Below are 23,965 nucleotides of genomic sequence, written 5' to 3'. Positions count from 1 at the left end.
GGCGGGGAGGCCGGGGCGGGGCGCGGGAGGGCGCGCGGGGTCGCGGGGAGGCCGGGCGGGCCGCGGCGGCAGCGGCGCCCTCGGGTCGGCTTTGAGGTTGTGCAGGGCCCGGTAGCAAAGGCGAGGCCGCCGCGGGCTGGGGCCTGCCCTCGGGAGGTCGGGAGGGCAGAGCAGCCCCCCGTGAGGCCGGAACGGGGGAGACGATGGGGGCCTCGGGGCCTGCACCCTCCGCCTACCGCGCGAGCAACAAATGCGGCCAGGAAAGGAGGCCCTCCACTCCCAGATTCTCCTATTTCCTGTTTTCTAAGTAGTTCATGTTCCTGTGCGATAGAGTTAAGTGGACAAAATGTGACAGATTTCCAGAAGAACTTTTGCTTTTTTTCTGCTTTTACATCCTCATCTCTTTAAGGCATCCTCATCACTGCCTTTATGTTTGGTGACTAATTAGACGTGGAATATCTGTGGTCTTTGATATCGGCATAAATACTATCTTTTACTAAACTTGAAACTTGACCATCTTTAAATATAAAATGGGGATTCGTTTGCGCACAGCCTGAAGAGGCCAAGTTTCCGTTCACATCCTGAAGTCTGGTACAGGGGAAAAAGGGAACTGACAGCTGTGATTCAACAACACGGAAAGTTCATTCCGTCTACTATTTGTCTACATTTAATACTAAAAATGACCTGAATGAATGATGGGCAAACAGCTGAGTCTCTTCTAGCTTGGAGTATAGGGTTAAAAAAAAAAAATCACACTTATTTTTAGTCTGCGTTTAGAACTAATTATGGATCACTTCAATTTCTTCTTGGCTATTTGAATATTCTCAAGTTTAAAGAGACCATTTTGCGTAACACATGGTAACATTGATTGTCTTTCATTATGTAATCTGGCATAAAATTGGGAAATGGCTTCTGCGACTAAACTAAATTACTAAAAATGTTATCTTTCCTCACTAGTACTTAAATTTTCCCATTAACTTAAATTTTAAATACACCTCCCCCAAAAAATTGCATTCCTATTTTTTTTTATTGCCAAGTATGCCATTCTGCCCTTTAAAATTACCTGAAGTCTCAGATACCTTTCTGCTTCCAACATAAGTTTTTATTTCAACCCACTCAGCAGTCTGGTCTGCGGCACCCAAGCTGGCCCACATGCCCAGACACACGTGTCAAAACACCACTGACCAGGTGGGCCTCCTGACTGTCCCAGCAGCAAAGCCTTCTCAGACCAGCCTGGCCAGAAATGGATATTCCTGCCTACCACCAACTCATGCTTTCTATTTTTGAAATATAGATACTTGAATTAGACTTCATTAAGGAAGTAGTTTTATAAGCAGAAGTAGACCCTCGACACTCTAGTCTGTAAAGTCTCACTCTACCGTGGGCCATGGACCAGCACTGCCCACACCATCGGAGAGCTGGTTAGGAATGGGGTGGCTCAGCCGGCCCAGCAGCTGACTCTCGATTTCGGCTCAGGTCATGATCTCAGGATCCTGGGATCCAGCCCTGTGTAGGCTCCGTGCTCCGTGGGGGCATCTGCTGGAGATTCTCTCCTTCTCCCTCTCTCCCTCCCTCTGCCTCTCCCCCTGCTTGTTGTCTCTCTCTTTTTCAATCTCTCAAATAAATATATATATATATCTTTTTTAAAAAATGCATAATTTCAGCTTCACCCTAGACCTACAGACTCAAAGTCTGCATTTTAAACAATATCTACAGGTAACCTAGATGTAAATTAACATCTGATAAATCCTATTCTGTACTGGCAAAAATATAAGCAAACAACACCACCAACACACAAACAACTAGTAGCTAGAAATGAGGGAGGAAGGGAAAGGAAGGAAAAAAGTAAATGTCAAACCGACTGCATTCTTTCTAAGTTATGTGTTTAATAGTTTTACCTATAGTTTTACCTAAAATGGAGGTTGTGTTCTTTTAGGTGCATGTATACTGAGAGAGGTATTCATACAATATAGGAAGCATTTCAAAATAGGATGATATGCTCCAAATGTTGTAGTTAGTGAAGAGTTTGTTCTGATAGAAGTTGTTAGTATTTTGTGCCATAAATAATTTACTAATGTCCCATAATGAAAAAAATGGCAGGTCTATTTTTTTGTCCAATAAAATGGCACTAAAATTTAAGTTACTCTTTTTTAAATTTATTTTTATTTATTTATTCATGAGAGACAGAGAGAGAGAGAGAGAGAGAGAGAGGCAGAGACCCAGGCAGAGGCAGAAGCAGGTTTCATGCGGGAAGCCCGATGTGGGACTCGATCCCAGGACCCCAGGATCACAACCTGAGCCAAAGGCAGACACTCAACTGCTGAGCCACCCAGACGCCTTAAAATAGTGATTCTTTAAGGGATCCCTGTGTCAATGAACTTATCCTATTCATCTAAGTGCAAGTCATTAATAAGCAACTTCCTAAGATTGGTCTAGAGCACTGTCTGCCCACATTAATCCTGGAAGAGCATATTGGGGGGGCTCCTGAGAGCAGATACATAGGAAAGTAAGACCTTGCCCTGACTCAAGGGACTCACAAAAGACACGCTTACAAAAATAGTTACAGTGTACTTGTGAGAAGGACCCCTGGAGCACAGAGGAGGGTGTATTTCACTCTGCCTAGGGAGTTCAGGGGTTAGGAAAAAAGTTAAGGAAGAGAATGAAGAATCTGCTAGAAAGACCTTGCAGGAGTTTCCAAGGCGGACCGAGGGATTCTGGTGTTGGGTATAGTCGATTTAAAGGGTCCATTTAATTTTTTTAAAAAGTGAGACAAGAAATCCTGTGGCCAGCACACCAAAGGCTGGGTGACTTTGATCATCACCTCTCTTTTCCATGGGTGTCATCTGCCTACCGTTGGCACAAAGGCAAAGTCTAATTAGACATGGGTTCCTAGCCTCAAAGGGCACGTGATGAATCACTAACCTCAACCTCTGAAATATGTTAATGAATTGAATTTAAATTAAAAACAAATAAATAAATTCGCAATTCCAGTGGAGCTTGAAAGAACTTTGCATGAAGTCGCAAGAAGAGGGAAAAAAAAGATGAATCTTTGCCTGACCTTGGAGAACGAGGAGCAACCCAGAAGGAAGTGAGCTTAGAGGTGAAAACAGACTTTTGAGGACAACTCTTAGTTTTAAAAAAGAGAAAGAGAGCAAGAGCGAGTGCAAGAGCTGGCAAGAGAGCTATGTTTGGGGCAGGTCCTAATTAAAACACCAGGAAGAAGTAGCCACTTACTGCTTAATGTCATCAGGAGGAGGTGGTCTGAAGCCTCCAGATCCAGAAAGCGCCAATTCTGCAATAAGTTTTGCATTCAGACAAAAGTATATTTACCTACAGGTAAATTGCCTTTAAAATAAGCACAGATGTGACAAATATGTGTCCCATATTTAAAAATTTTGTCTCATGATATTTCCCTTTCTTCCTTGAGTTTGCTTGTAATTCTCAGATGTCATATTCCAAAATATTTTTCCAAATAGCACCATGTTTTATTTTTCTTAATTTTTTCTCCTTGAACAACAACAACAACAAAAAGACATATGTTCATTCTCTTAGGTAAATTCAGTGATTCGAAATATGGGGGAGATGTGTATCAAATAAGATGTTTTTGAGCGTTTTTGAGTGCTACGTTAATAGCTTTTGTTTAATGAATTGCTTTTATTTAGAATCAGTGTAATACGGTAGAAAGAATATCACAGAAGCATAGATACTTGGCCATGGAGAAAGCCGGCAATATGAGGGCCACTGTGCTTGGTGCTTTAAAACAAAGACCAGAGCCTGGAACATAAAGCCTTTTTAGGAACAAATTTGGATTCAGTTGTGTGTATATGGGGGTGGGGGTGTATGTGTGTGTTTGTTAGGGCGGTGGGGCCCCCCAGGGGGATTGAGTCATATTGTAAAATCTGAAGGAAGATAAAGCCAGATAAAAAGACACTGGATTTACCTAAAATAGGTCTTTATCAACTAACCTCCTGAGATGATCAAAATCATCCAGCACGATGATTAAATTTCTTGTTATCTTCATACTACTTTTCTCCTTCATTCTAAAAAATCTTCAACAGCTAACTCCACACACAATATTTGAAGAAAGACAAAAATCTTTGGCCTAAGCCATCCAGCCCCAACATAACAACCATATATACCGACAACATTCCAATAAAAACTATAAAATTCAGGCAAACTGAGATGTTCTATGGTTCAGGGATAGAAGTGATGTTTCTAGGTGAAGACTTTTCCTAGCTTCAAAATTTTACACTGACTTAAGAGGCCATTTTTACTCAGTAGAATTTTAGCTTCAATGTTACATCCTTCATGGAACCTCTCTCTTCTTTATTGAGCCTTCTAGCGGGATGCTGCTGCTGACTGGAGGAGGGACCTTGGTAATATGTTTAATGGCTCTGGATTTCCATCTCTTCGTTACTAATATAAAGTGGTTGGCCTAGATGAATTTCTAACTTTTATTACTCACATGCACCGTAAAATAATCTTTTAAAACCTACATATGTACTGACTCATATATTTTAAGTTGGCATTTAAAATGTTTTCTCATGAGTGTAAATAATTGGGAATGATGTAATTTCCACCATATTGTAAATATTGACGTTTAAAAATAAAGCTGTTACACCACTCTTCTGAATGCACCCAGTGCAATCTAAATACCATAGTGATTTGATACTCACTATCATGTAAAAATAAACAACTGACAATTTATTAGCTCTTCCTTCATTTTGAATGACAACAACTAATTGAAAGACACTTAACCTGAAATAGAATTTGATACAGACCCATTTTCACATCCTCAACGCCAAGTTTTTAATTCCTATTTAACACTTAGGTCCAAAGGGCAATGCACCTTAATACGATTTCAGAACCAGCATGAGGGGAATGCTTATTCTTCAGAAAAGACTGAAATAAGCAATCATGGAAAGGTAAGTGGGAAAGAGAACTAGCTTGAGAATTTGGGCTTAAACACAAATTCTCACACAAGTTAACATACTACATATGGAAATCGAGTAATTGAGTGTGTGAAGCTTAATTTCCTTAAAACCATAAATGTACATGGAACCCTTGGATATCCTCAAGGAGTCTGCACTTTACATGTAGCTTAGTTTGGAAACTGCTGTACATCCTCTTTGTGTATGTCTATAGATTACTCAGGTGTTACATCCTACACAGTACTTTGCATAATGCCTTGAGTTTAGTAGTCAACCAATATGTACATATAAAATTTGTAATTTCTAAAACCAAATGTAGGCTATATAATAGTGTATCTAATTGTGCATACACAAAATTTGTATTTAAATGAACATAGCATTGTATTGTGCTTTTCAATATCCATTCCTAAACATGTTGAATTGTCTGACAAGAGCACTATAGTACAATGAGCTGGTGGATATGCTGTATTTATTAACACCAGGAAATTAATCTACTGTAACTATGTTGGCAGGCTTTCCCATTCACATTTTCTATAATTTCTTTTCCAAAGACCGCTAGATCTCAGTCATGTTTTCATTTTCAATATTTTGCTTTCTAGATTTTTGTGTACCACTTAACCACACGTTGCCAACAACACTAACCCAGTCCATGAATATCCACTAATAGGTGAAGCTGTTTTCAGCATAAACTTTTTCTTAAGTGAATCTAAGCAGGCATTTTATCTAGGGACCACATGTCTAACAAAGCAGCCATTTCTAACTAAGGATACCAAAGTCAAAGTTACAGCAAATTTATTTTGCAATGTTATCACACATGCCAAACATAATATTGAACTACCAACAAAATGACTGCATGCACAATACACTATAATTAACCTTGTAAATTCACCGTACTTACAGTCTTAACATGTATGTACTTTGGTGAAAGGAACCACAGTGCTGAAAGCAAATGTGAAATTTGCTAAATAAATTTTTGGAAGCTTAAGTCATTTGACCTTTCCAGTTTAAACAACCTAATAATACAGGAGTTAGTCATTCTTGGATATGGGACATTACAAATAAATTTCCCAAAATAATAGTCATCATGTTCTGGGATATCCTTGCTCTCTATGAATTATTACAATAAATTTCCCTGAAGAGTTTAAATGAATAAAATAATAATTCTCGGCCTCCTGAAATCACAGGTAAGTCTATGAATCAATCACCCCTCTAGTATATGAGAACACACAAATAGGGCTTATAAGTTGTTCCTGGGAGGGTACAGGGCACCTGAGGAATTTTAGTCCAAGTTCCAGGATTTAAATTTATATCATGACTTATAAGATGTTTTCCTTAGCGTACTGAATACTGACTTAAATATTCAATCTTCAGTGATATATAAGTTCCTCACTTCAATGTAATATTTACTCAAGAAGCATAAATTATGATTGATAAATGAGATAAATGAGAAATTAGACCTAGGAGTGATCCCTTGGGCTTCTATCTTCAATACCTAACTGAGACTACCTCCAACCAAGTCTAAGGTAAATTTCTAGAATTTCCAAGAGAGACTATTACTTATTTCACAAAGTCAATTTGAAACAATTCACTTAGAAAATGATTTAGCACTTAGTAGCCACACCACAATTAGGATCTCAATGTCAGAACTTCTGTCTCTATTAAAAAAAAAAAAAAAGGTAGAATTGAAAACATTAGAAATAATACTGTAAAAGTACTACATATATAAATACATATACTATTTATAACAGATACCACTTATATATTTGACTGAGGACTTACATATAAAAATACAGTGACTGATTATCAGGTCTTCATTTAATTCTCTCTTTTGAACATTTTTAACCAAACTTGTTTGATATATGTGTAGTCTCTTCCTTATTCCCTCTCTGTCTCTGCCTTATAATTGTGCTCTGCTTTCCTACTGTTAAAAAAAAGAGACAACAGACCCAAAATGGAATCACTCATGCTAAACCCCATGTCAGCAAACAAAGATTTAATATCTAATCTATTTGAAATTTCAAATGTCTCCCAAGAATGTAATCTTAAACTGGTAAATCTGGAATTTTCTGGTCAGCACTAATGAGGTAATCTGCCCACAGATCCCTTCTGTCCCCCAAAGGAAGATGAACAATAGATTCCTTCCCTTGTCTCACCCCTTTTTTGCCTATAAAAGCCTTTCATTTTGCACAGCTTTTGGGAGCTCCTTTCTACTTGCTGAGTGGGATGCTGCCCAACTCATGAATCACTGAATAAAGCCAGTTTGACCTTCAAATTTTACTCAGGTGATTTTTTTTTTTAAGACTACCTATACGTACACACATTATCATACTTACTCCTACATCTCCCTCTCTGACCTACAATCTTACACAATGGAAGGCATCTGAGGGATTAAGTGTGATTAAAGCCTCAATAACCGTGCTTGAGCTTCAAACTTCACAATATTTGCAAAGTAGCTAATTATTTGGCCCTGAAAAAAGAACTGGTTTTCTACATGATAGAGGAAAAAAATACAATCATGGTAAGATAATTCAGACGTATAAAGAATTCAGAGTGGTATGACATGCCTTGTTTTAAAAGAAACAACCCTGAACCATGTTAGACAGACCATCAAAACCAATTACTGAAACAAGTAAAGCTATTTGATCCTAGAAAACTATCCAATCATGGATTGGTCTAAGTTCTAAATATATAAGAACTGAAGATCTCTCACTTTTGAGCACAGAAATATCATACACAACAAACCATGTACTGTTTAGTTAAATTTTATTTCATTTATTTTGGCCTTTTATTTAATATAAATGAATATTAAATATATTTATATATTTCAGTTTCACCTGAAACTAAGGCTTTATTCTTGTTATAAAAGCTACTACTTATTAAGTACTTACTCTGTGTCAGACTCTGTGTTGACTACTTTACAAACATTACCTCCCTTGAACTTCCTAACAGCACTACAAAGGAGATGCTCTTGTTATCTCTTGTTATCTCCAATTTATACCTGAGGTGAGGGACCCAGATTGGTTAAGTCTTTTGCCCACGGTCACACAGTAAATATGAGGTAGGGCCAAGATAATATCCAGAACTTCTGATTTATACCATTTATAACAATTAAAGCAATGATGTTCCTAATCCTCGTCTTCTGTGAAGGAGACATTGTAAAATGTGCAACTGATTAATTCATTATGATAGCGGAGAGAATAGAATTTAAATATTTATTGATACCTTATGGCCACAACCATGAATATTTCTACTTGTTTTATGGACTTTACAATCCTGAGATCCACTCAGGGTTCACTAAGCCGTGGAAGGCATCGGCCCCGCTGTGGCCTTGCTGTGGCCCCAGGCAGGTCTACTTCATCACCCTTGTATGTTCTCATAGCCCTTCTGCTTCTTGTCCTCTTCCCAGGCTGCCAGTTGTGATATTTATTGTATTTATGCTACTTTCCCCTTTTTCCACAGATTTTTAACTCCTATCAGCTTTGAAACTGACTCAGCGAGTTATAACTGTGTCTAAAGGAAGGTAGACTCTGACTGGGGCCTCAGGGTTGTCATAAGAAGAGTTCTCTACACAAACATCACTACACAAATGTGTGAAAAACCTCCAAGAAACACGTGCCATCCTACTTAACAATTAGTGTGTTTTCTGTATAATATTTTTTTTAAGATTTTATTTATTGATTGATGAGAGACACACACAGAGAGAGAGAAGCAGAGACACAGGCGGAGGGAGAAGCAGGCTCCATGCAGGGAGTCTGACGTGGGACTCGAACCCGGGACCCCAGGATCACACCCTGGGCTGAAGGTGGAGCTAAACCACTGGGCCACCGGGGCTGCCTTCCGTATAATTATTTGGGGAAAAAATGTATCTTAGAAAATATATTAGGCTATTATGATCTAATTTTAAGAACTGTCACCAGTTTAAAGACTCTGATAACCCTTAAATAGAAAGAAATGTAGAAATATGTGAGTGAGTGAGATGCATAAAACCTCACAGTTGGTAGAATGGCCTACTTTCAAACCCAGTGTACTTCCAGAAAACTGTTTTGAACATACCAAACACTTTCAGGGGAAGTATAGAGGTTCTCAGATTTACAGGATATATTCCCTACGTTTCTCAGACACAGAATCTACTAAATTATAAGGGCATTTTTTTTCATATCATTACAATCATCTGAGCAGCAACCCATAATCATGTCCCATAACTGAGCAGCAAATGAATAACAGTAAATACAATGCAATCACTATGTTATAACCCTTCAAATCTTTAATCTTAAGATAGATATTCCAGGATGGATCGTTTCAGCTGTAAATAACCATTTCCAAATGCCTTTTCATCCTCTAGTTGTATTTTTGGAAAGGAATCCATTGCCTTATTTATTTATTTTATTTTATTTTGCTTTAACTTGGGAAGGTAATCTCATAATTCACAGAAGCTTTTTTATTGGGCATGGGAAATTCAATAACGATTTTCATTCTCTATTTTTTTTTTTTTTTAGATATTTTAAAGAGTATGTAGACCATCTGGACTTTGTAAGGGTGGCTGCATCTTTAATATAAACTAATGGCTATTTCAAGCACACTTTCTTCTTCAGAAATTAAGGCAGTTACTTTCCTGTCACTTCCTCTTTGTAGCTTTTCTTCTAAAAAAAGATACAAAGGAGGTTAAAAAATCTTTAAAGATGAACTAGTATGAAGCAAACTATGTGTTAACCAAAACAGCAGAATTTATTGTATTGTTTTATTGTTATTAACTATTTTAACTCCTCTGCCCTGAATGTTTCAATACTTTGTCAAAGATTTAAATTATGTCTCTATAAAGCTTAATTGTGGAAGATGATTTGTGTAGGAAGGAGTGATGCAGGATCTACAATCACAGAAGGTCAGGGTGTAGCAAACACCCAGGTGTGTGTGTGCCTATACCCCCCATGTATGCCTCATTCAAGAAAGTTACCCACATCTCACTGTTGCTCCATTTTCCCTATTATATATGGATATAGTGCACATGTGAATAAAGAAGAAAAATATTAGGTAAAGAAGCCATCAATATTCACACCCAAAAATGTGGTTATTGTGTACAGATTTTGAACTAGGCTCCGAAAGGATTTGTAAAAGAGAAGAAAGCACAGCTGCTACTCTTAGGAAGTTTATCATCTATAACAACAACAAAGTTTGCCTTTTATTTGCTTAAAAAAATAGTACTCATATTTTAGGATCCAGTTTACCAACGTTTCATTGCTATATTTTATGGTTCTCTCCTAACTCGACTCTTAAAAAATATTCTGAGTCAAGACATGCAAAAGCATATATATATATATATAAACTCAGGCAGCCCCACTGACTTATGCTAAAGAGTCTTACTGGATCTTTTGCAGTGAATTTAGATATACGTCAAGTCAAAACACATGTGATTGCACAGCCATGCTGAGTAGATCTCAGGTTTATTCCTAGACAGAGAGGTACAGAAACCATCCTGTATCAATACAGCCGACAATTCCTCCGTGGAGCTGACCCTTGTCTAGAGTTTACAGCATGAGCTTGGCTACTAGCCAATGTGAACTATGTTTAAATTTTTTTATGGCAGCTCAATGAGCTTTCAAACATTCATCTGCTTTACTTACTGTGCTTAATAAAAAGGCAAGTCAATGTATTTTCTCATTCCCTTTTCATCACTAATAAGAGCAACCATCAACCTTACAAAGGATAGGATCTGCGTTCACTTCCAGCTCCGTGTCCCCAGTAGCTCGGCACTGAAGCGCTCACAGAACACTGTCATCCCACCCACCGTCACTACGCAGATGTGGGTGGAAGGCCGCACATACTTTGTCCCTAGAACACGTCAACTACGTGTGGATAAAGCCCTTGGGAATTACTTCTGTACTTGGACATCAACATTTTAAAGGTGTTTTACTGTATTAATGAAACAGTTGCTTTATACAAGCCTTTATCTTCTGGAAAGCTCAAAAGATTGCAGAATTTTTTGTTTCTTTTTAAGATTTATTCATTTATTTGAGAGAGCACATGAGAGAAAGAGCATGAGGGGGAGAAAGGGCAGAGGGAGAGACTCTTCAAGCAGATTCACTGCTGAGCCTGGAGCCTGGTGTAGGGCTGGATCCCATGATCCAGGTTATCATGACTCAAGCCAAAACCAAGAGTCACATACTTTACTGACTAAGCCAGCCAGGTGTCCCACAAAATTTTCTTTTAGGTTTATTTATTTGATTCATGAGAGACACACAGAAAGAGGCAGAGACACAGGCAGAGGGAGAAGCAGGCTCCCTGCGGGGAGCCTCACGTGGGACTCGATCCCCGGACCCCGGGGGTCATGACCTGAGCCAAAGGCAGATGCTCAACCACTAAGCCACCCGGGACCTCCACAAAGTTTCTGATAGCAACACAAAACTTTGTAATCTATGACAATAATGACATTGTCAAAGAAGGAGTTTCCTATGTGATCTTCCTATAACACAACCTGATGACTAATTTAGGAAGCATGTACATTTTTTAGGTTCATATTTATGAACCTAAAAGACTGTGATGATTTATTATCTGAAATTTTAAAGGTACGCATAGTCTATTAACTTATTTTGTGTGTTGCCTCGTTGTAAAAGCAACACAAAGAAACACAAGAATGTACGCGGCCGTCCAACCCCTTCTGAAGTTCGCTTTGATACTCTATTCCGTACTTCACTCATCTTAGCTTCTTTCAGAAAGAAGGTGCTTAAGTGCATTGATAAGTACACGCGCTATAATAACTAAATATATGTATGCTGGACGCACAGTGCTAACGTGTGTGCTTACGGGTGTGTACAAGCACCACGCACCCACCCGTGAACCTGTCCACGCCTGTACGTGCAGGGCGGACGTGCCTCGGGGCACAGGGCCTTGCTCGGCGGCCACACGCTGGGCCTCCTCCGGGCCACCTCCTCCGAGGCCGCGGGGGCGGGGTGGGGGCGGGGCGGGGCCGTCAGAGCGAGGCGAGGCTCCACCCAAGCGCCCGCCGTGGCCGCATTACCGTCCTGCGCCTTCCCCGGAGCGGGAGGGAAGGGGTGCGGCCGAGGGAGGCCTGGCCCCCGCGGGCACCCCCTGCCAGCCCTCTGCGTGCGGCCCGGGAGGCCCCCGCTCAGGCCCCGGGAGCCACCCCCCACCCTCCCCCGGGCCCCGAGAGGCACCGCCCCGGCCCCGGGAGGCCCCGCCCCAGCCCCGGGAGGCCCCGCCCCAGCCCCGGGAGGCCCCGCCCACGGCCCCGGGAGGCCCCGCCCCCGGCCCCGGGAGGCCCCGCCCCAGCCCCGGGAGGCCCCGCCCACGGCCCCGGGAGGCCCCGCCCCCAGTCCCGGGAGGCCCCGCCCCAGCCCCGGGAGGCCCCGCCCACGGCCCCGGGAGGCCCCCGCCCACTGCCCCGGGAGGCCCCGCCCCAGCCCCGGGAGGCCCCGCCCCCAGTCCCGGGAGGCCCCGCCCACGGCCCCGGGAGGCCCCGCCCACGGCCCCGGGAGGCCCCGCCCACGGCCCCGGGAGGCCCCGCCCCCAGTCCCGGGAGGCCCCGCCCACTGCCCCGGGAGGCCCCGCCCCAGCCCCGGGAGGCCCCGCCCCCAGCCCCGGGAGGCCCCGCCCACGGCCCCGGGAGGCCCCGCCCACGGCCCCGGGAGGCCCCGCCCCCAGTCCCGGGAGGCCCCGCCCACTGCCCCGGGAGGCCCCGCCCCAGCCCCGGGAGGCCCCGCCCCCAGCCCCGGGAGGCCCCGCCCACGGCCCCGGGAGGCCCCGCCCACGGCCCCGGGAGGCCCCGCCCCCAGTCCCGGGAGGCCCCGCCCACTGCCCCGGGAGGCCCCGCCCCAGCCCCGGGAGGCCCCGCCCCCAGCCCCGGGAGGCCCCGCCCACGGCCCCGGGAGGCCCCGCCCACGGCCCCGGGAGGCCCCGCCCACGGCCCCGGGAGGCCCCGCCCCCAGTCCCGGGAGGCCCCGCCCCAGCCCCGGGAGGCCCCGCCCACTGCCCCGGGAGGCCCCGCCCCAGCCCCGGGAGGCCCCGCCCCCAGTCCCGGGAGGCCCCGCCCACGGCCCCAGGAGGCCCGCCTCGGTCGCGGAGCCAGGCGGGCCGCGGCTGCTTGGCGTCCCCACCAGACCCAGACAAGGCCGTCACGGGTCGGGTCGTCGGAGCCCCGGGGGCCCACCCAGGCGGCTGCCCGCGCCCTGGCCCAGGACCCCCGCCCCTGCACACGCGCGGCCCCCCCGCCGTGACCCCGTGCACTGCCCCGGGCCGCCCTCCCGCCCCTCGCTGCCGGCGATGCCCTCCTCCCTCCGTCACGGAAGTGCTCCCCACACCCGCGTTCGTTCTCCCCCGGGAAGAATCTTGCTTTTGTTTTTCTTTGCCTGCGGGTCACTTTCCAGCTACTGGGGTCCAGCGGACTCCCCAGGCCTCTAAAAGGCCTGTTTCTAAGTGAAGTCCAGGTAAATCCCAAAGCGTAAGCCCTGAGGTACTGTCATGAGACCCTTCAGCCTGGGTCCCAGGTGAGGCCCTGCTAATACGGGATTTGGCCGTTTGGCCCTGATTTAAAATTCCGTAAAAGGAGGGGTTACCGTCGGCCACGGTTCTCCGTCTTGACATGGTTTGCGGGGCGATGTGTTGTTACAGGGCTGCCCCGTGCACGTCTGAGGTCGAGCAACATCTCTGGCCCCTGCAGGCGAGCTGCCAGGGGCAGGCCCGTCCCCAGGCTGTGACAACGGAAAGTCCCCCCGAGGCTTCGCCACGCGCCCGTGGAGGCAAGCTCGCCGGCCTGAGCGCTCAGCCTACGCTTTAACACCCCATCGGTGGTACAATGAAAGAATCTGCATTAGCATTTGATTCCATGACATTTCCACTAAAATCTAGTTTCCTTGAGGGCAGGGCCACTTTCTGTTGCGTTCAGTGCCGTATTTCCATGGTATAGTGGGTATTCATTCAATTCCATTGGAAGAAAATGAGTAAGTGATGGGATATTTGACTCCACAGAGATTGCGCCCTCTCCATTTACTCCCTTTTAGCAACACATTCTGGTGAGTCTCTAAGCCATATTCATCTCTTATGCTTACTCCTCGTTTTCCCCTTATGCGCTTACAGATATTGTGCTTGTTTCCTTTTAGCATAAGTTCAGTTCAGCTACTCTTTGGGATCCAAGGTGGTGGGGAGCAAGAACTGTATTGTCCTTCCCCCCAGCTCAGCACATTAATCAATTCTGGATGCTGTAAGGCCTTTACACACGTTGACTGATAGACCGGAATAGTCCATCTTCAATATAGCAGCATGACATAGAGAGCAAGTGGATCCAAATCTCTGAAATACAAATTTTCCTCTCTAATAACTACCAGAGAAGCAAAAATGTTCCTTTCCAACCATTTATATTTACAGCTTCATTTCTGAGTCTCACAAAACTTTACATGTTCTTTATGCATTAATTCAAGAATGGCATTCTTTCATCCCATAGCATATGCTTCCCCCCCCCCTTTTTTTTTAAAGATTTTATTTATTTATTCATGAGAGATACAGAGGGGGGTGGGGTGGGCAAAGGGAGAAGCAGACTCGATCCCGGGTCTCCAGGATCACATCCTGGGCTGAAGGCGGCACCAAACCACTGAGCCACCCGGGCTGCCCTGCTTTCCCTTTTGCTGAAAGTGAGTCTTCCTGTCAAAAGGCAGCAGCCATTCTCAATCACAGCATCCATGCTAACCTTCTGTGACCTTGTAACTGACCACTGAACACAGATTTTGGGGATATTGTACATGGAGGGTCTTTCATTTATTTAGAAGTTACTCTCATTTATTTTTATTTTATTTTTTTTACAATGCAAAAGGTCTGTGACTGTTCATATGATGGTTATGAGTTTCATGATCTCAACTCACCCTTGGAATCTCTGGGTCTCTTCCACAAAACATATCTGTGATTAGAAGTCCAAAACTGTGATTGTTTCTAAAGGGCAATCAGCAGCAACCTGTCTCAGAGGACTACTGGAAAGTGGTAAATAGCAACACAACTAAAGTTCATGATACATTATTTTTCTATGTGACATCATGGATTCTGTTCCTAAAAGAGACATCCCTAAGTGATCGCAGTTATCTGCCAACAGGATGTTTTGTCCACATCATGGAAGACAAGAAGATACAAGAGCAGAGCATCTATGCAGTGTCTCTAGTCATGATTTCTTCCAAACGGCTCTCACGCTAGGAGCACTTTCATCAAGTATCACCAAAACTTATACCCCTCTCTGCAATTGCTTTCTATTAAAGTCTAGCGTCAGCTGTCAGAGTGGTAACGTAAACCCTTAACAGCTCTCATAAGTTCTACTCTGAAACGAATAAGGGATTGTCAAAACTCCAAACACAGACAGAAATGGGGGCAGAAATCACAGGAAAGAAGGTGGAAAGTGCACAATGGATCTGTACTTGCAAAGCAATCTTTGTGAAACTACTACCAATGCCTCTCACAGAATCTAAGTATCTCAAGAGGGAGAAAAAGGTCTACTTCCTAGTTTATTTTGCATAAGGTTTGATTTCCCTAAAAACAATAAAACAAACTGGAAAAGTTGATGAAATATCAATAATCTCTTTTTAGAATGATAACATGCATTCTGACCAAATTTATACTGCATTCTTTAAATTTTAAAATACAGAAGCTTTAATAATATCTGAAGAGCTGGAAAGAAAAAGCATGTTGAAAAATTAAAGATGAATACTTTTTACAAAAGCTGTCGATGATGTATCAGCTTTAAAATACTTGTTTTACATGATGACATAATCCTTGTTTTACAAATCAGAACAAGGAAGACTATATGTATAGACCCCAGAGGAATCTAGAGTAAAGGAATGAAATTTCAAGAGTTCCTTCAGAGCCCAGCTACTTGACTGTAAATTACCAGGCCAGATCTGCGAGCTATCAGAAAAGGTGATATTTATTAGGATGCCAAATAACCATATTTTATATATAGTCAAAATAACTAATATTCCACCTCTCACACAGAAGTGGGCTTAAATGTGTCTTTTCCCTGGAAAATTCTAATCACTTTTTAGGTGGGTTTGCATTTCATAAATACTGAGTGAGTGGTATATAAAACCGTGTCCTAATCTTTTTCTGAAAATGAGACTAAGATGTGATGACAAAAACAACTTCTTTCAAGTAAAATTACACCTATTTTACTTTCTGCAACTGAAATTATTTTTTTCCTCCTGTCTTAGATTCCCATACTGAATACTGTATTGGAAAGCTCAATCCGCATTTTTCTACACACAGGCCCTCAAACAATTTCAATGAGAAAATTATTTGTGTTTCCCAAAGACTTTATATTTAGCATACAGGTATTGCTTAAATCATTATTTCCACCTTTGAAACACGAGACCAGACAAAGTATCTGAAGGTTCACAGATTTTAGCATAGTAAAAGAAAAAGATGGTTTCCTAAAAGCAAATACCCTACAACTATTTGACAAGGGATGATGGTGAACTGCGTTAGAATCTTGGGAAAATATCTTAAAACTGACCTATGAAATGGCCCTCCAGGTCAAGACAAAGACTGGAAAATGATATTTAAAGAAGAGACGTCTTATTATTTTTTCCCTCTCTAAACAATGGAATTGTCAAGATTATGTAGCTAAAGTTAACCTGTATAAGGTAACATAACCCATGTTTTACTAACACACACATGTGTTTTACTAACACATCTGTTTTGACACAGATGAAACAAGAGAGCAAGGATTACTCACTCCCAGGATGCCGATGACTAAAAATAATGATGATGTTCAAACACCTTTTACCCTCTGCTAGATACTCTACAACATGCCAAGTATACTCATTGACAATTCTAAAGGATAAAGATTGGGACGCCCGGGTGGCTCAGTGGTTGAGCATCTGCCTTTGGCTCAGGTCATAATCCCAGGGTCCCGGGATGGAGGCCCACATAGAGCTCCCTGCAGGGAGCCTGCTTCTCTCTCTGCCTGTGCCTCTGCCTCTCTCTGTGTGTGTCTCTCATGAATAAATAAATAAAATCTTTAAAAAAGGGTAAATATTATCATATTATCACACTCCCCCGTATGGATGAAGAAATAGGTTCAAACTATTTAGCCACACAGTCGATAAGCAGCATTTCTGGGGCAGTGACATTTGTCAGTGACAAGAGCCTCTTGCTAAATAAAACAGTTTAATGTAAACTGAAGTTTGAAAGCAAACATGAGTGGAGGGGCACTTTCTGCATCAAGCTAATGGTACGGTAACTTCTTCTATAAACTGGCGAGAAGACACAGAAACTCGATGAAAGATTTACATTAGTAATTATCAGTGGCAAATTTTTTATTAAAACAAATTCATTGGTTTGAAAAGTCATGGGTGCGCAAGTGCTAAAGGCAAAGTGGGAATGGAGGGCTATCATTTTAAACTCAGGGAAAACAGATAAATTTTTCATAATTCGAGGTAAGAAACCCAATAATTACAGACTCATCCTTTAATTACTGTGTAAAACAAAAATGATTCCAGCAACTTCATAAATAGAACTTTGCTTTATTATCGGTAGGACAGTCAATTGATTTTTTGCAAGTCAGAAAAACAATATTCATCATAAATTCATAAAAGAGAAAAGGTATTAGTATCTGGTATCTCTCAGGTACCAGATACTAATTAATGAATAGATGAGATAAAGTGATAGTTTAAAGTTTATTAGTCTCTCTCACGTTTTCACTAATTAACATCTGGATAGTTAGGTGGATCTAACAACTGTGTGTGACCTAACAGTCAGATGTGCTCATTTCAAATTCGATGAAATGAACATTGTCATGTGTCTGAAAGACGTTGCAGATTCAACGATAAATAGCATAAGGCATAGTCTCTCTAGAACTTACTCTGTAAGAATGCTTAGTTGGAATAGTTCCTTCTGTGAGGATCTATTCGGTAAGTATCCGAGAACTTAATTATACTCTGTTAGTTCTAGGTATGATGTTCCTAAAAAAGAACAAGACGTGGCCTCCTCCCTCAAGGAACTTCCAGTCTGAAACTGGAAAGAAATGCTTCTTGTTCTTTTCTTTTCTTTTTTTTAACTAGGCTCCTGGCCCAGCATGGAGCCCTCAAACTCACGACCCAAAGATCGAGACCTGAGCTGAGATCGAGATCCAGGTGCTTAACTGACTGAGCCAAGGGCCTCTGAGAGAAATGCCTCTGAACTCTCTAAAAATCATGAACTCCTCACAGTTCCAGAAGGTGCAAATAGAGTCAGTAGCAGGTGCTAAGAAACTTCAAATGAGATTTTCAATTTTCTCTACCTCCTCTGACCGAGTAAGCAAAATCCCCAAATCATTTTGTTATTGAAACCTTGACAACTTTTTAAGGGTTTCTGAATTGACCAAGAAAGCAATGGAGAATAACTGATATCCTGAGTCCTACGTGAAACAAACATAACCACGGATAATCATCAGGAAGTCTAGCTGTCTTCATACATCACATCAAACACACTTTTCTATTAAGCTGCTAATGTACAAAAACAAGGAATAAACTTTGCATTCCACCACGAATGCACAGAGATAAAACACAGAGCAACAGATTCCTCAGTGACATTAATAAGGTATTTGGTACATTAAGTCTAAACAAAGTTTGTAGGAGCAGGAATATTTATAGTAACCTCCTGGTATCTGCCTCAAATGTAATTAATTGACTATATAAAAATCCATTAGCATTCTCATATTTTCTGTCCTAACTAAATCAAAGCAGATAGCACAATTCATTAGCCAGGATTAAAAAAATAATAATGTTTCACAAGGTTCTCTTGGCATTAATGAAAGATTTCTTCACATCTCCAATCTTAAAAGGTTAAAAGAATTATGCTGGGATGAAGACATACAAATGATTTCCCTGGTGGAATAAATCAAGTATATTTTGATTGTTAATGATTGAAAGCAAACAGAAGATGATTTAGGTTTATAATTTTAATTTTTAATGTTATTGTTTTAAAAGAGGTTTATTAACATCCTAAAGAAACAACTCAACCTGTAATTTGATGACATCCAGTCAGCTCCCCCAGACACTGGAAACATGGTCCAAATGCTTAAGCTACACACAGTAAGTTAAAAGAGATACCATGATTTCCTCCTCTATCATTAAAGTGGTAGAAAACTTATTTAAACTAAAGCCCTATTTTAAAATTATATATTACAGGAACTACCAGAAAAATAAGTCTCATGTATGATTTCTTACTTTTCTTTTTTTTTTTAATTTTTATTTATTTATGATAGTCAGAGAGAGAGAGAGAGAGAGGCAGAGACACAGGCAGAGGGAGAAGCAGGCTCCATGCACCGGGAGCTCGATGTGGGATTCGATCCCAGGTCTCCAGGATCACGCCCTGGTCCAAAGGCAGGCGCCAAACCACTGCGCCACCCAGGGATCCCTGATTTCTTACTTTTCTTATTAATCGTTACATCGCTCTTTATCTCTTGAAGCATGTGTAGTGATTTACTGTCCCAATAACCCATGGGTGGTGAAATAAATAGTTCAGAATATTTCATTAGTAAAATCAGAAAAGGACCCGCTTATGGGATTGACCTTCTCTAGAAAGCCTCCCTGTGGAACAAGCTCAGAACACAAAGCTCTAATGGGCCTTCTGTGCATTTTTAGATGCTGAGATAATGATTCAATAAACAAATTATAAACTTTATTTTCTGCAAGGAGTAAGCTATGTAAGGTAGTTAGCCTCTTTTCCTTACAACGAAAGTTTTAACACTGCCAGTGATGGTCTAAATCTCTCAATGCAAAAGGCTTCTCACCATTAATAAACGATTTCCATTTCGTAAATGGAAATTCAAAAGTATTCCATTTTGAGATACTCAAAATTAATCTGTCCTTCTCCTACATTGCCAAAGTCCCTGGTACACCTGGTACAAGGTTGACTGGTCTGCCCTGCATTAAAATTATTCATTTGTGTATTTGTCTCTCATAGTAGATGATGAACTCCTGTGAGGTAGAAACAATCCATCCTCTGTGCCTAGCACATTATTACTCTGTACTAATAAATGGTCAAAGCATCTATTTAAATTTTTTTTGTATAGCTAAGATGCTTGATGATCTATATATCCAGATTTTATTAGATGTCACCCCGGCTAAGCTTAGTCTCCCCAAAATATTACACTTTGGCTAGCAACTCTTCTTTCTAAAAATTCTAGAAGCAGAAAGATGTGAAAAATAAGCTGAATTACATTAAACCTTATATTAACAGATTCTTGGTTACTTTGTGCCAAATCCCTGTGGTCCTACTCCTCCTTCAAGTTAACAGTACTCTTGACTCCAGTGGAATGTGTATCCTCATGGGGTTTCTTGGTCTCTGTCACCACTGGACTAAATCATAGGGAAGCAAAGTGGATTGAGGTTAAGGCTGCAGCCTTGGGAAGCAGGCTGCCTGGTTCCAGATCTGCAATCCAACACTTACTCATTAAAGAAACTGAGGCAAGATATTTAACCTGCGAAAGCTTTGTTCTCCGTTTTTTTAAATGTAGATAATAATAATAGGTACCTATAGGTCATGTAGAGGGGATAAATAAGGTCATAGACGTGGCTTAGCAAATAAGCACACTGGCATCTAGTAAGTAATGAAAGTTAAAAAAAATCTCTGAGTTATGATACAATGCTTAGAGTGGAATAGGAACTCAGTAAATATTCTTTCAAATAAAGTGAATGAGGCTTATCTTCTTTTGTATTAGGAACCTGAAAGCCTAAGGTTACTGATCATTGTGTTATAAAATTATCCCGAGATGTGTATTCCAAGTAGTTGGTATGTCAAGGTACTGACCCATCCTTTTTTAAAAAAGGATGACACAATATTTTTGGAAAAAAAGTAAAAAAACAAAACTGATCTCACATGAAGTTTGTTTAGCTATCTTTCCATTGGCTTCTTTTTTGAGGGTTACCATCCATCTCTGTCCTGAACAGCAGCACTGCTGCTAAAATGCTCACCTGTTAAAGTCCTGGCACGCTATTCAGGCCAGCCTATAAGCTTACTGAAAAGCCAACTGAACAATTAAAACCTAGAAAAGAAAGCTAAAGGGCACCTGGGTGGCTCAGTCGGTTAAGCATCTGCCTTTGGCTCAGGCCATGATCCCTGGGTCCTGGGATGGAGCCTCAGCTCACATGGGGCTCTGCTCAGTGGGGAGCCTGCTTCTCCCTCTCCCTCTGCTGCCCCCCTGCCTGTGCTCTCTGTCTCTCTCTCTCTCTTTCTTTGTGTTAAATAAATAAATAAAATCATTTAAAAAGGGGAGGGGGAGGACCATAACCACCGCAAGAAATACCAGCACCACTACTGACAACAGCAGCAAAATTACAGCCAATAACCAGATGCAGAATGAATTGGTTGAGTATCGGATTTTTAAGACACACACAGTAATGTCCAAACTAATATAGTCAAACAAATATCTGTTAAATATGTAAATCAGAACAAAGTAGAAAACCTCGACACATTGTCTAATAACCTGAATACACAGAGACTTTGTGATTGTGAGAAGAAAGGAAGCCAAAATTCACTTGGAAACATCAGCAAATATCAAGATACAACTTCAAGAACATGTTCCACCTTTAAATTACATCAGTAAAGAAATACCCCCCCCCTTAAATTACAATCACATCCCATTTCATGCACCATCTCTGATTCTACTATGATTGTTTTTATTGATTTATCTTCAAGACCTTTGTCTTAAAATAATTTGCTATTTATACATGTGTATCTCATTCTGACTAGTATTTCTAAATGTTGGGAGAGGAGGTCTGATGATGTAGCATCACTGTATCAAAGAGGCGCTGTTGGCATCCTTCAATCCTTCAACATGATAAACAAGATTCAGGGACATGAAGCCTTCACATATATCCTCATCTGTAAGGGCATGTAGGTGGCTGAGTCGGCTGAGCGTCCTCCTCGAGATTTTGGCTCAAGGCACAGTCCCAGGGTCCCAGGATCCAGCCCATGGGGAGTTCCATGCTGATTCACCCTCTCCCTCTCCATCTGCCCCTTGCCCACCTTGTGTGTGCTCTTGCACAAGGTAAGTACACACAGTTAATTAAAAAGATAAATAAAAATAAATCCTTGTCTCTAGGAGTGATCTTGGAATATGATGGGATAACACAGTAGTTACTTTAAAGAGCGGTTCAGTAAATTAAAATGTAGTTCAAAACAAAGCCACTCTGGGTCAGCGTCTGCCTTCGGCTAGGGTCATGACCCTGGGGTCCTGGATCGAGCCCCACAGCGGGCTCCCTGCTCTGTGGGCCTGCTGCTACCCTGCTTGTGCTCTCTGCCTCTCAAATAAATAAATGAAATCTTAAAAAATAAAAAAAAAGCAAAGTAATTTTGAATTCGTTGTGAACTTCCTGAATTCATCTTCACGCGACTCTTTTCTTCTTCTACTAGTTTGTCTCCAAGACAGCATGTAACATAAGTTTGCATGCTCTATTTCTACTAATGATACTTTTGTGAGATTCTATTTACCTCACTGATACTTATTTTTCTATTTCTTACAACTCTCAATAAGATTTTTAAACATATGAAAATTATTTAAAATCTACAATCTAATGATTAGGTTTCTTGCTCACTGTCATAGTTTATGAGATAGTTCTGCATACATTGATATATATAACTGAGAAGGAGGCATACCGATTCCTCTCCTGGTGTGGATATCAGGGACCGGTTCCACAGAGACCAAATTAGAGAGAATGGACAATTTTGAAATTCCTCCTGAGTTAGCCCTGTATTGTTTTATTTAAAATAATTTTCACAAATATCACATATCATAAAGAGTACCATAGAGACAAAATGTGATTCGAAGTGGATCATAAAGGCCATTGAGATTTCTCTCCACGCATGTATATAAGGGGGTAGTATCTACTATGCTGCTTCAATTTTAGAACTTTCAAAACCGTATTTAGTAATGATATTTCTGATGGTGCTCTCCAAGGATCCAAGTAACATGGAGAAGCACGAGACCAGAGTGTAGACTTTGCTCACATTAAGTTTTTTCTATAGACCATGTCTCTAGTCAAAAGCAAAATGCTATGTTCCATTCACATTGTTAGAGAAGTTAATTTATGTCTAAACGATATTCATTTCTTCTGCATGGTTTGAGATTTACTGAATGGGTACAAAGAGAATACCAAGTTCAATTTCTTTGTCCTAGTGTAACAGCAAACAAAGGTATTAAAATAGAATAGATTCCAAGAACTACATAGTTAAATTCTCCTATGTATTTATACATTAAAAACTTTTTTTAAGATGTTATTTATTTATTCAGAGAGACACAGAAAGAGAGGCAGAGATATAGGCAGAGGGAGAAGCAGGTTCCCTGCGGGGAGCCCGATGTGGGACTGGATCCCAGGACCCCAGGATCACGCCCTGAGCTGAAGGCAGACACTCTACCACTGATCACCCAGGCGTCCCCTATGTTTAAAATTTTTAGTGATTTCAGTGTGTTCTTAAATACAAACCTTGCCTAACGTAAAGTTAACAAATTTGGGATTAAGTGGAAGTTTTCATCCAATATGTCATATTTTATATGAAAAAAGGTTATTTTTTTATTAATTTTACTTCAAGTGCAAAGAGAGTTTTAATAAAAATCAACTTGATGACATATTCTTTGCTACTATATTAAGGATCAAATATGCATCCCAACCGAAGGTGCAGTACAGACATCCTCCTGGGCAGCCTACAGGGCCAAACCATGAAACAAAATATTTTTTTTAATTACCACTCTATACATCAAATGCTAAGGTATCAACCCTGATTTTGAAATGAAATAATCTATATTAAAGCACTAGTGCATTGTACATAAACACATATTTGATGCACAGATGTCACTGAAGACTATTTTATAACACAAGGTACATACCACTGTGAGATAGAAAAACACATAGTCGATGTAGTATCTAATTCTGTTAGAATCAGATTACCTGAGTGCCAACGATGTTTCTTCCCTCCACATAAAAGACACAGATTTTTTTTTTTTTACTTTCAGTTGATCTACAGTCATACCACCAGAGTCATTAAATAGCAGACAAAACTTAAAAATA

The 23,965-nt window shown here is 41.4% G+C and overlaps 1 protein-coding gene across 9 annotated transcripts in view; it reads right to left on the bottom strand.

Moving 5' to 3' along the window:
• The window catches only part of EPHA3 (EPH receptor A3), a 350,038-nt gene that overhangs the window by 231,465 nt on the left and 94,608 nt on the right, over positions 1–23,965 (bottom strand). The window contains exon 1 of one of the 9 annotated variants that reach the window (XM_049105249.1): positions 13,499–13,645. The exons of the other annotated variants lie outside the window; for them this stretch is intronic. Within the exon in view, the coding sequence (XP_048961206.1) occupies positions 13,499–13,526 (28 nt within the window). The 5' untranslated portion in view covers positions 13,527–13,645. Of the gene's footprint in view, positions 1–13,498; positions 13,646–23,965 lie in introns of those variants that run through there. 9 annotated transcript variants of the gene reach the window in all.

Source organism: Canis lupus, chromosome 33 (assembly GCF_003254725.2).
Source record: "Canis lupus dingo isolate Sandy chromosome 33, ASM325472v2, whole genome shotgun sequence".
Lineage (NCBI taxonomy): Eukaryota > Metazoa > Chordata > Mammalia > Carnivora > Canidae > Canis > Canis lupus.
Note: the sequence above shows the minus strand (reverse complement) of the source record. Positions and strands in the feature narration are given on the sequence as shown.